Source organism: Rhinolophus sinicus, chromosome 15 (genome assembly GCF_057876585.1).
Source record: "Rhinolophus sinicus isolate RSI-liver-muscle chromosome 15, RSI-T2T, whole genome shotgun sequence".
NCBI lineage: Eukaryota > Metazoa > Chordata > Mammalia > Chiroptera > Rhinolophidae > Rhinolophus > Rhinolophus sinicus.
The window spans coordinates 48,131,936-48,144,259 of NC_142515.1; the positions used below are offsets into that span (position 1 = coordinate 48,131,936).

Consider the following 12,324-nt stretch of genomic DNA (forward strand, 5'->3'; position numbering starts at 1 on the left):
GTATCACGTTGCAGTAAGAAAGACTGGCGGCACAGGAAGGATGCCAAGGCCTCTCTCTCCAAGGACGAGAAGGAGTTAGCCCTGAGCAGAGAGGAGGCAAGCGTGCTCTGGGAATGCAAAGGCCCAGAGGCAGGACAAATTGCTGAGAGCGGGGGCATTGCAGAGGCGGAAGACAGAGTGGCCAGCGTGGGCAGGGTCGTACAGTCCTGGTGAAGACTCCCTGTCATCCTAAGAGCAATGGGATGTCACTGCAGGGTTTTCAGCAGAAGAGTGACAGGTCTGAGTTGTGTTCTGTGGTGAAAAGATGGGGGAATGGGAAGGCTGCCTGAAATTGGGGGAACAACTTAGGAGGGCAGTCTGGGGACAAAAAAGAAAAAAGAGAGAGTTTGGACTAGGATCTGGGGAGAAACGGACGGATGCAAGCTACAACCTGGCAGTAGGATCTAGCTAATTTGGTGACAGATAAGCCATCTTCATGTATTTAATGCAAATATTAGCACCTACTCTAAGAGTAGTGGAAAAGATCCAATTAGATCATGTGAAGTGTTTTAGTGTGGTGCCTGCCACACAGCAGTGGTTAATACACAACAGCCATTTACTATAGGTATGTTATACGGGCTGATTAGCTTGCCCGAGGCATTAGCAGATCCCTGGCTCCCAGCCCAACACTCTTTTGAATACTGTTCTTCTCTATCCGGTGTTCAGGAACATTTGTACTAGAAGTGGCATTTCTGTACCTCTTCTAAAAGCTGTGGTCACAGATCTTGCATCCAATATCCCTGGCAGAGGGAGCATTGTGGTCAATTCCATTGATAAGACGTTGGTGCCCAGAATCACCTCAAGCTGGGGTGCTCCTGTGAGTACTCTACTCTTGTTCTCAGCCTACGAAGCCCAGGCTGCATGTTCCAGTTCTCTGGAATCCTTGCTTCTCCTCCTATCCCAGCTGGCACCCTGCCCGGTGAATGGGGCTGAAGGAGGGAATATGGTCAGAGATGTGGAAGTCCCCACCTCCTCCTCTCAGGCCTTGGGGGCCCAGAAGAGCAATGGTGACAGAGTGTGGGGGCAGAGAGCCCATGGGCCCTGCCCATCCTAATCCTGTCTCGCAAGGAATCATCATAGAGCCATGGGTTGGATTTGGGGCTCCAGGCACAGCAAACCTTGCATTAGTCCCGGACTTTGCAAATAACTTCCAAAGTTATCTCCTTTTCTTCCTCCTGAAACCCCTACAGGAAAGTAGGGTGCGGATTAAACTCTGACACCAAGGAAGACAACAATCCCTTTTGACCAGCTCTTTGGGGCAGAGACCTCACTCTGCTGGGCTTTGTTTGGGTCCCCAGCATCTGGTAGTGACAGCACTTGGTTCCCTAGGAGTTCACTAATGCTTGCTTAAATGAATGATTTTTTAAAATTAAAATATAATTCATATACCACAAAATTCACTCTTTTAAAGTGTACAATCGGCGATGAGAAGGTTGTGCAACCATCACCATTATCTAACTCCAGGACATTTTCATCCCTCCAAAAAGAAACCTCATACTCACCAGTAGTCACTCCTCCTTCCTCCCTCCCTCCAACCCCTGGCAACCAGAATGATGCATTTCTGATAAAACAATCCTACCAGTACTCTTAGAAAAATGGTAACTAATATTTATTGAACACAAATTCAGTGCTTTGGATAGATCCTCAAATGTACTTTTCACACAGGTCCCCCAAGGTGAGTTTTATTAATCTCCATTTCACAGATGAGGAAACTGAGGCTCAAGGCTAAGAACTTAGGCAAAATCACACAGCTAGTAAAGCAGAGCTGGGCCTTGACCCTAAAGCCAGGAAACCGTCAACAGGGCATCATTCCCAAGGGGCTGGAGGTCACGGAGTGGGCAAAGCAGAGCCTCAACTATGAGTCAAGCAAGCTTTGGAAATTTACTGGGCACATGCCCTGGCCCTGTGGGAGGCAGAGAGGTAAATAGAGAGCACTACAGCCTGCCCAGGGAAGGGAGACAGCCTTGGGGCTTTGGAAGGGCCAGGAAGCCTTCTCAGAGGTGCTGGGCCTGGATAGGTGAAGAGGATTCCAACAAGCAGGGTACAAGGGGCAGGACCCTAAAAATTGCAGCATACGCCTGAAACCAGGAGGGAGAGGCATGCGGGGGCCCAGCAGGCTTGGCACGCGGCACGTCAAAGCTGGTGTGGCCCATCTCCAAGGACCTGCTCCAAACCACAAAAATCAGGAATGGTGTCTGACATTCAACACAACACTTTCTTGGCAAACAGAGGACACCTTGATCCAAGAGAGGGAAGAAGGTCTCAGTGCAACCCCTCTCGCGCCCTGTCCCCGGCAGCTCACCCCACGTCATTCGTATTTCCACTCAACAGTGCCCTTAGCTTTGGGACAAAGCATCAGGGCCTCTTGCTTAACAAAGAACTTCTGTCTTTGAATTTCCAGGGGCCAGAGGTAGTGGAAGGTAGGGTTTGGATGCTGAAACATTGGACGTTCTATGGAATTTTAACGATTATTAGGGATGGCAGGCAGATTGTCTAACATCACAGAATCTAAGAGGAGGAAGCATTGCTGGCTGTCAGCCATGAGCTCAGCCAGACAGACCCGCCTCAGGTGGCTTCTCCCTCGCCAGGGCCATTGCAACTGGTTCTCCAGCCTCCAGACCTGCTCCTTTCCACTTTTCTCTCCACTTAGTACTTCCAGAACAGGAGTGTATTTTCACATGTCCTTATACCAGCTCCCACTGCTCTCAACTTGAAACACAGGTTGTCCCTGTTTCCAGTCCATTTGGTAAACACCTACTCCCCTTTCAGGGTTCAGCTCAAGTTCTCTTGATGAAGCCTTGCCCGATCCCCCCTCCCTGGGCCCCTGGACAGTCTTCCATCCGAGCAGGACAAAGCTGCCCTGCCCTTCGTTCTAACGGGCTGACACACTGGTCTCCCCCTAATAGCCTGAGCTACTTGGTATCCATACGTGCTCAAATAAACCTTCTCCCAACCCCTCCCAGCAAAGCCAAGCCTCAGCCCTCACCCCCTGCTACCATTAATTTACTCTGGCACTTCTCTCAGGCTAACTGCCGTCTGGACCCATTCTTAATCCATACAGGGGGAAACAACCATCACAGGGTGTTCTACGGTGCCCCGAGTTGGCACTCTACAAGAAGTTAGACACAAAGTCCTCCCAAGGATTCTCGGTATTTAGAATTAGGCACCCACCCCCCCACACCCACCCCCGCCGGTCCCAAATGGCATTCCACCTGTCAATGATTTAACAATCATTTCTTGAGGGTCGCATGTTCCCGACTTGCAGGGTTGTCTTCTCATCGGGGCTGACTTGGCCTCCTTCACCTTTGAACTCCCCAACTCCCACCCGCCCCAGGGCCTGCCACAGGCCTGGGCACAGCCCGGGTGCTCCGGAAACACTTGCTGCCAGGCCAAGTCCACACCACCTTTTGGGATCTATGAGAACCATCCAGTGCTGACTGGCACCGCGACCCGCTACCAGGACCAGTCTGACACGAGAGTATCCTAGGAGATCAAACTGCACCGGGAAAGTGAGACGGAAAAGGTATGTTTCTGGGCCTGGTGCTTGCCTATTCCCGACTCAACTCTCAAAACAAAAAGGAAATCAAAGAAGCGGCTATGTACAAGTATAGAGGTCCTGTTTATTCCCAAACCCCAATCAGACACACTCTACCCCTCAAGATCCCTGAGACCCACTGTAAGGGTTAGAAAGTGAAGGCACTGTCAGAGTGCCCCTGCAGTTCAGTGACACCGACATAGGAAGATACAGCAGGCCTGCTTTTCGGGGGCTGTCTCCCCATAGGTCTGGCAGAACAGGGAGATGCTCCTTTCCTTCGTCTCTGGTCTTCAAAGCAGGGCCTCTGCCGAGGTTTTCTGAGGAAGTCCCAGGGCTCTGTCAGCCCAATTCTGACAGCCAGCAGAGAGGAGCCAAAGCCCCTGTGAAGAAGCTGCCCCAGGCAGCCAGTGGCCATCAGGAGACAGGGAACAGACACAGCGGCTGCCTCCCAGCCAGCATCGGCCTGTCAGGATCAGGGCTGTTCTGCAGTTGTGCTGGGATCCCCAGGTGGGGACTAACAGAGCCAAGTCTAGTGCTGGGGGCAGAGAGAGGTGGGGGCTGAAGAAAGCACCCCAAAATGGGCTGCTGGCTAGGAGACCCATGGGGCTGAGAAGTCTGATCCAGACTCCAGAACCAAACGAGGGGGGTAGTGATGGAAAAGTCACCAGTCAGGATCCAGAGGCTACCATCGCCTCAGCACTTCCCATGGCATAAAACGGTTGCTCTTCTCTCCAGGGGTGATAGCCTCAGAGCTTGCTCCGTGGGGCCTCTGCCAGGGGCTGCTGCAGCCGCCACACCACCCTCACTGGCTCGGCAACATGGTCCAGCTCCCGGAGGCTGCCCAGGTCGCCCGTCTGACTATACTGCTGCAGGGCCGGCTGGAGCACCGTGACGGGAATGCTGAAGTTCAGGTGTGGGTAGGTGGCCCCCGTGTTATTATCCCGGGTGTTGCTCGCAACAATGCCTGTTGAGGAGTCAGAGAGGAAAAGAGGGTGTGAGCCAGGAGGCAGACGGATGGATGGGAAGGGAGGCCTATCTCCATCCTGGAGGCCCTAGGCTTGTTGGGGGCTTGGAGCGCCCAGACGCAAGGCTTCCCTTCATGGACACCAGCTGCCCACACCCTGGTCCCCTTTCCCCACTTTACTTTCTCCTTAACACCATCAATATCTAACAGTGTTTCACTTATTTGATTTTCTCTCTCCAACTAGGGTCAGGTCCATGAGGGCACACCTTTTGCTTTGTTTGTGCAGACTCCCCAGACCAAGAACCGTGCCCAGCACAGAGGAGGCACTCAAGTGAGCGGATGAATACATCAGACCCACAGACACTTGTTTGGCCTGCGTAGTGCATGTATGTGTGTGCATGTGTATGCATGTAGTTTTTTTTTTAAATTTTTTATTGGGGAATATTGGGGAACAGTGTGTTTTTTCCAGGACCCATCAGCTCCATGTCAAATCATTGTTTTCAACCTAGTTGTGGAGGGCGCAGCTCACTGGCCCATGTGGGAATCGAACTGGGGACCTTGGTGTTACGGGAGGAACACTGCACTCTAACCACTGAGCAACTGGCCGCCCCGCATGTAGTTGTAAAGACAATTTTAGACTTACAGAAGCCTTGCCAAAATAGTAGAGTTCCTGTACATCCTTCATTCACCTTTCCCTTCTATTAAACATCTTGAATAGAAATTCACCTTGGTATAATGCTATTAACTAAAGCACAGATCTCATTTGGATTTCACTAGTGTCTTCATTCATGTTCTTTCTGTTCCAGAAGGCATTCCAAGATTCCACATGGCATTTAGTTGTCACCTCTCCTAAGACTCTTCCCACCTGGGTCAGTTCTACAGTCTGTCCTTATCTTTCATGAAGCCTTGACACTTTGAAGAATACAGGTGCAGTTATTTTGTAGACTGTTCCTCAGTTTGGGTCTCCCTGATGTTTTCTCATAAGACTGAGGTTTACACCTTATTGAGAAACAACGAATCCTTCTCAGTGTGTCCTGTTAGGAGCCGTATGATGTCTATAATCATTACTTGTGATATTAACCTTGATCACTCGGCTAAGGTGGCATTTGCCAGGTTTCTCCCTTAGACTTACTATTTTCCCCTTTGTAACGTACTAGGTAGTTTAGGGTAAGGCAAATATCCTGGTTGTATTTAAACGTTTGCCCATGATTTTAGCATACATCAGCAGATCCTGTTTGCAGCAATTCGTACCGTGGTGAACCAATAGTGACTTTCTATTTCCCTCATTTTGTCTGCATTTATTAATTGGAAATCTTCTGTAACGAAGAGCTGTTGCTTGTCTCCATTTAAAAATTTATTCGGTTATTTGTTTATAGCACTGTGGACTCATGGATATTCATTTTTTCCTTTGGGTTATAATCCAACATTACTGGTACTTGTTCTGCTGCGCAAGTTGTTCCAATGGGAGTTCCTTCAAGTCAGCTCTGGTTCTTTCAACATGTGACATGCCCCATCATTCTGTCGTTGTTAGGATTTCCTACCTTTCCAGTACCACAAGGTACTTCAGGCTCATCGTGGATTTTCCCTGTCCCAGTCCTGGAATCAACCAGTTTCCGGTTCTTTTTACTAGAGAATTGCTCTTAGAAAGCAAGATCTGGGCTGTTGGTATATTCATTGCAACTGGGGTGTCACAACGACAGAGCTGGGATATATATATATATATATATATATATATATATATATATATATATATATTCATGCATACATATTTATTTCTGTATCTACTTATCTGTATACACGTTTTAATAAGTCATGGTTAACTTTATTTGCATACTACGATTGCAGAAATAAGCAATCTATTGTCTCTTGTAAGAGCCAGTCTCTCGCTCTGGGGGAAAGCAGTCAGAAACGAGAAAAGGGGCAGTGCACATGGACCTGTGTGCTGGCCTGCAGTTGGAGGTATCCATGTGGACTCATGTTGGCTTTTCTTAAAAATAGATAAATGGATTGCTTAAAAAAAATAAATAACCCACCTAACTTAGTTACCAAACTTTAAAAATTGAAAGATCTAACAACCATACACACACACAAAGAGGTTCACAGCTTCTTGTGAAAAATCGGAGATGGGCCAGTCTTAGGCCCCCATTCCTTCATAATGTGGCAATGACACTGGAGCTGAGTAGGGTTCACCCCAGTTCACCTTTGACCCTCCACTCTCTGCTGTCTTCACTCACTCATTCCTTCACTTTACCTGCCCAGTCTCTGAAGGCTTGGACTAATCCAACTCTTGAGGTTCACAGACTGAGTGAGATTAAGTGATTTACCTAAGGTCACAAAGTGACTTAGTGGCAGAGAAAGGACCAGAACCCAGACCTTTTCCCTCACAGTTCAGCATCTGTCCCTTTCCACCCTCAGGAGCAGAACAGCCTGAAAACCGTGCCTAACTCTTTCCTGGGCATAAGAACACCATCTTTCCAGGTAGAGGGGGGCTCCCAGGGCTGGACACTGAGCAGTCACTAGAAGGTCCTGAGGCTCTGGCAGGGGGAAAGCTGGGAGAGGGCCAAGCAGCTGCTTACCCAGGAGATCCCCCGAGTGGGTGGAGAAGAGGGGTCCCCCACTGGAGCCGCCATGCACAGCACACGTGGTCTGCAGCATCACTGGGGTGTCATCCACCTGCACCACAGCAGACAGGATGCCTGAGGTCACCGAGGGCCCGCAAGCCTGGCCAAAGATGCCGAAGCCCACCACGCTGACAGCTTCGCCTGCCAGAGGGAAGGAGGGTGAAGCTGAGAAGCCTCCTCTGCCGGGCAAGACTCACCCTCTCCAACCCTATTCCTGTCCTCTCCAAAGTTCCAAACTCTGCCCTTCAAGTTTCTGCTCAGATACTCCTGCCTTCAGAGAACCTTCCCCAGGTCCCCACAGTTAGAGGCCAGGACCTCTACTGAGCTCCCAGCCCAGCACCTGCTCAACCCCTTCTCCTCAGCATCAGCCTGTTCCCCAGCCCTATGTCCCCTGATAGATGGGGCACATTTTGGAGTTCCTAGCACCTAGCTAGGTGTTCAATAAATGTTTGTAGAATTAACATCAATCTATCTACTCCTGGGACTAAGAAATCCCTTGGTGAAAAAAAATGGTGATGACTACAGAACCTTCCTTTACCAAGTGCTTTGAATGCTCAGGGCCTAGGGCTGAGTGCTTCACCCCTGCCTCCTAACACCCAGGAGTAGGGAGCTATCCCTACTACACAGATGTGGAAACTGAGGCAGAGAACAGTAAGCTGCCTGTCCAGGGACACAGGGTTAGTAAGTGGCAGGAGATGCCAGCTCAGAGAGCTTGTACTCTTTGCAGTTGTATTACACTGCAGGCACAAAATGAGACCTCTGGTACCTCTATGGCAGCATCACAAAGCCTTTTTCTCAAATCATGCCACTGGAGCAACACCTCTCTGCCCAGCCTGCAGGGTTATAAGGAGCCCCCAAGGCCGAGCATCTGCACACTACACTGGCACAGGGCCTCAGGAGAGGCGTGCTTATCCTTCACCAGGGATCCCACCTGCCGCCACCCTCACCCCCCAGCACCTTAGATATGCTGGGCATAAGCAGGGAAGCCTCCAACAGCATCCACAGCCAAAGCACTGGAGCCAGGATTTCATGCCAGCTCGATGCCACCCTGACTCATCAGCCCAGTACGGGTGGGGAAGGGAGCTGGCCTGGGGGACTGGCCCCCTGATCTGCAGTGCTTGAGTGCCCAATATTGACTTCCCTTCCCAAGGTCCACCCCAGATCAGAAGACCCTCTGTCCTTTACCTTTGTGGAAATGCTCAGTGGGCACAGGTATGGGGACACCCTCTAGGTCCTCCTCCAGGCTCACCACCGCTATGTCATAGGGAGATGTCTCCCGAGTGGCAAATACTACATGTCCCCAGATCTTGGCACTCCTGGGAGCAAGGGAAACAAAATGACAAGCTGGCTTTCTGACCCTTTCGCACATGGAAGAAGCAAAGGGACGAGTGACAGTAAAAGTCATGGACTTGAGAGTTAAAAGATGTGTTGTCAACCCTGAAACCTACCAGGCCGGTAACTCTTGGCTTGTCATTTAACCATTCTGGGGGATTTCTAAAAATGCTTTACAACTGTAGGCTACTTCTCTGCAAAGCTTCCTGCATGTCACCATGATCGTAAACACCTGACGCCCAGTGAGCACAGCGGCCAGGCCTGGTGTTAGCATTCTGTGGACACCATTCATTTAGTCCTCACAACAGCCCTACGAACTAGGCACTGGTATTATCTCCATTTTAGATGGTGCATTTGAGACCCAGAGAGGTTGAGTAACTTTCCCAACATCACATAGTAAGTGCTAGGAGCCAGAGCAAACATGACCAGCGTTTCCTTCACTGCCTCATTTGACAATCCTGTCAGTTGGTGGGGCAGGCATGATATGACTTCATCCCTCTAGGTCCTTGTTTACATAAATGCCAGCACTTCTATAGCACTTACTATGTGCCAGTGTCTGTTCCAAGACTTTACATGTCAACTCAGGGCAAAGCAACTTAGATAAGTGACTTGCCCAAGATCACACATGGGCTTCCTGCTCCACACTCTGTAGTGGTTGCTTCCAGCAGACCTGTTGATTTTCTTAGGAGCAAGAGTGGGGTGGGGCAGGGGGGTGAAGAATCTGGGATTATACACCCATGGAAATGGTCATCGCCAGTCTTCCCTATAAAGTCATGGCTAGCCTGTCGGCTGCCAGTGGGGACCTCTATGACAAAGCTGGGCTGGGTTAACCTTGGAAATGCAATAGATTTTGAAAAGCCTGAACTGGGAGGCTAGATTGAGGCAGGGACAGGAGAACATCAGGACTAACTCCAAGGTGCTACCCTGCTTTGCTCTGGCTTAAGTTAAGCACTCAGGCCTACACAGGAAATAGAACATGTACTAGAAAACCTAGCCAGGAAGCCAAAGCCACTGTCATGCCGGTGGAAGTACAGGAGGACTAGAGTGTTCTCTTCAGAGAGGGAACAAATGACTGTCTAACGTCCCAACCAGACTACCCACCAGGATCACCCAAAGATTTTCAAACCCTATCTATCTGCCTGGGCTCCACTCCTACATTTTAATTAGGTGGAACCCCACATCTGTAATTTGGATCTAGAAGGGAGGGAAGCTCTGGTTAAGATCTAAGAGGTAAATAAGACAAACAGGCCCAACCCATTATCCCAGGAGAGCATCCTGGGCCCCCCGGCCTTCACAGCCACTTGGAGTTGGGGGTAGTCAAACGGCCTAGTGGTGTGTGGGTGCAGGGCTGTGAGACAGAAGTTGCCCAGAAGGAAACCAGACTGGGAGAGATGTATGCAGGGAAGCCAGTTCCCAAACTCAGAGTTGGTTGGCATATTGCCCAAGCCTCATTCAGCCCCTGCCAGGAGGCCCAGAATCCCGTACTGGGGTTCTGGGAGCCAAGGATGAGGGGAGGGTCCCAGATCTCTTCACACTACACCACCAAAGCACCAGCGAGACGCCCGAAGGCCTCCGTAGTCCTAAGGATTAAGACCTGATCCCTAGGATCCAGATCTCAGACCTGGTAAGGGAGTAGAGTGGGAGCAGCTTTGCGGGCCTTACTTGGAGGTGGTGGGGCGCACCACAACTCTGGACGCCTCGCGGGGGGCCACATGCCGGCAGGTCACCACTAGGCGGGGCGCCACGACCACTCCGGAGCCCCAGACAGTGCCACATTCCACCAGCACAGCCGCGGCTGCCCACGGGGGCCCGGGGTCTCGGAGAGGCAGGCCCCATGGGGCGCCCACCTCCGGCGGCAGGAGGGCCGCCAGGGAAGCGGCACAGGGTCGCAGGCGGCCAAGCGCGGTACGCGCGGCACGGAGGAGAGGGGCGGCAGCGCAGAGCAGCGTGAGGCCCACCCACTCGCGGGACTTCCAGCAGAGGGGCGCCGCCACCAGCGCCACCAGCACCCCCGGGGGCCGCGCCGCGAACACGCCGCCGCCCTCGGTGCCAGGAAGGCAGCGCGCATCCGTGAGCAGCAGCGGGCCGGTCGCGTTGCTGAGGACGCCGCGGCTCAGCGTGTTGAGAAAGATGTCAGGGCAGAAAGCGCCGAACGGGGAGCCACAGGCCAGCAGCGGTGCGCCCTTGGGCACGGCCCCCAGAGGCGCCACGGCCACTCTCGGCCCGCGCTCATCCGCCTCTTCCTCCGGGATGGGCCGCACTCGCACCAGCGCGAACCAGCCCAGCGCTCTCAGCTGATCCTCTTCCTCGTCCTCCGACACTTCGGCGTCCGGCGCCGTGCTCGCGAAGCGCCACTGCTCTGCTGTCTCGCTCCCGAAGAGGTGCGCGAAGTGGGCCCGGAATGCTGGGCAGCTCAACAGTAGCAGCAGCTCGGCGGGGTGCGGGAGCTGCAGGGGCGGCTCGCGGTGCCCGGCAAGGGGGCCGGACTCTAGGCCGGCGCACTGGGGCGTGCACAGCGCGGGGCGGCCCCGTTCGGGGCGGCCTACCGGACTCGCGGCCGTTGGGCCCCACTGCACGTGCAGGCGCAGGTCTTCGCCGCAACTGTCGCCGGGCAGGAAGGCAGTGCCGGCTGCGGTCAACGCCCCGCTTCCCGCCCGCAGAAACGGGGTGAAGATGCCCCCGTGGCACAGCACCAGGCCCGGTCTGCGGCTCAGGATCACTCCGCTGCAGCTCCACGAGCCCGCCTCGGGCTGCCCGGCCCGGGAGGCGCTCACCACGCAGCCCGTCTGCTCGGCTACCCTCATGGCTGGCCCCCACTGCCGCCCCATGGCTCCGGGACGGTGTATCTGGGTTTCCCGGAGATCCAGGGAGTGAGCGAGGAACCCAGCCGGGACCGGTGGACCCCACCGAGCGCCACCCAGAGCTACAAGCGAGAGGCGCAAGCGCTTACTCAGGTCTTCCTCGTCGGACCCGATTGGCTAAACCCAACAGACCCGGCCCAATTGGCTGGGCCTGGGGCCGAACCTGATTGGCTGCTGACGCTGACCCTCATTTCTGCTCCCTGTTGGTTCCTGCCACCTGTGGGCAGCGTAGAGGACCAAGCGGTCGCACAGGCCCGGGAGAGTGACAGGCGTGCGGCTTTACCGGGAGACTGGGGGGAAGGGCAGGGGGAGGGTCCCTCGGAGCCTAGTCTCTTCTCTGTTTGTTGGGCTGCAGGAAAGGAAATAGAAATGAGCGCTGACGTGGCTAGACTTGCCCAGGGCCATGACAGCACCTGTCAGCAGCTGCCCAGGTGGAGGTGACATTCGACCTCTGACGGGATCATACGGCAAGGAAATCCTTGGCCAATTCAGTATTCTGAACACGGCAGCAATCCACTAGGTGGCGTGGAGCTCACGGACTGCATCTCGGGTCTTTTGATGCCAAAGCCCAATACGACAAATCCCCTGGAAAATGGATTTGCTCCAAATAAAATTGCCCTTTAAAATTGACTATGAGCAGTGGTTGAAGTAAAAATTATACAAGTTAAATTAATATAATAAATTAATAAAATAAATTTAATTATACAAATTAAAAATTTTAATTATACAAGGCTATATTTTGTAGTATGCATATTTCACATAATGACCACCCAGGATTTACCTAGGTCAGGGGTCAAACGCTTTTTCTGTAAAGGGCCAGTGTAGTTCAGGTTTTGTGGGCCATGCATTGTCTCAAATACTCAACTCTGCAGCTGCAGCATGCAAAAGCTAAAGGAATGGGGTGGCTGTGTTGCAACAAAACTTTATTTATGGACACTAAAATTCGAATTTCACACAACTTTCACATCACGA

General features: G+C 52.4%; 1 protein-coding gene across 1 annotated transcript; it reads right to left on the minus strand.

The window, feature by feature from the left end:
* Positions 1-3,639: 3,639 nt before the first annotated feature.
* TYSND1 (trypsin like peroxisomal matrix peptidase 1) lies at positions 3,640-11,453 on the minus strand. The gene is made up of 4 exons (XM_019712451.3): positions 10,154-11,453; positions 8,345-8,475; positions 7,115-7,300; positions 3,640-4,538 (listed from the first exon to the last, which is right to left on the minus strand). Exons 1-4 carry the CDS (start codon positions 11,317-11,319, stop codon positions 4,321-4,323), a joined length of 1,701 nt encoding a protein of 566 aa, XP_019568010.3. The 5' UTR covers positions 11,320-11,453; the 3' UTR covers positions 3,640-4,320.
* Between the last annotated feature and the right edge of the window lie 871 nt (positions 11,454-12,324).

What these genes read in the sequence shown, in the direction of transcription:
- TYSND1 (XM_019712451.3), bottom strand. Translation starts at nt 11,319, where the DNA reads ATGGGGCGGCAGTGGGGGCCAGCCATGAGGGTAGCCGAGCAGACGGGC. An exon ending in GTGCGCCCCACCACCTCCAA is followed by an intron (nt 8,476 to 10,153) that starts GTAAGGCCCGCA and finishes CCTTGCTCCCAG; the next exon opens with GAGTGCCAAGATCTGGGGAC. An exon ending in CACTGAGCATTTCCACAAAG is followed by an intron (nt 7,301 to 8,344) that starts GTAAAGGACAGA and finishes TCCCTCTGGCAG; the next exon opens with GCGAAGCTGTCAGCGTGGTG.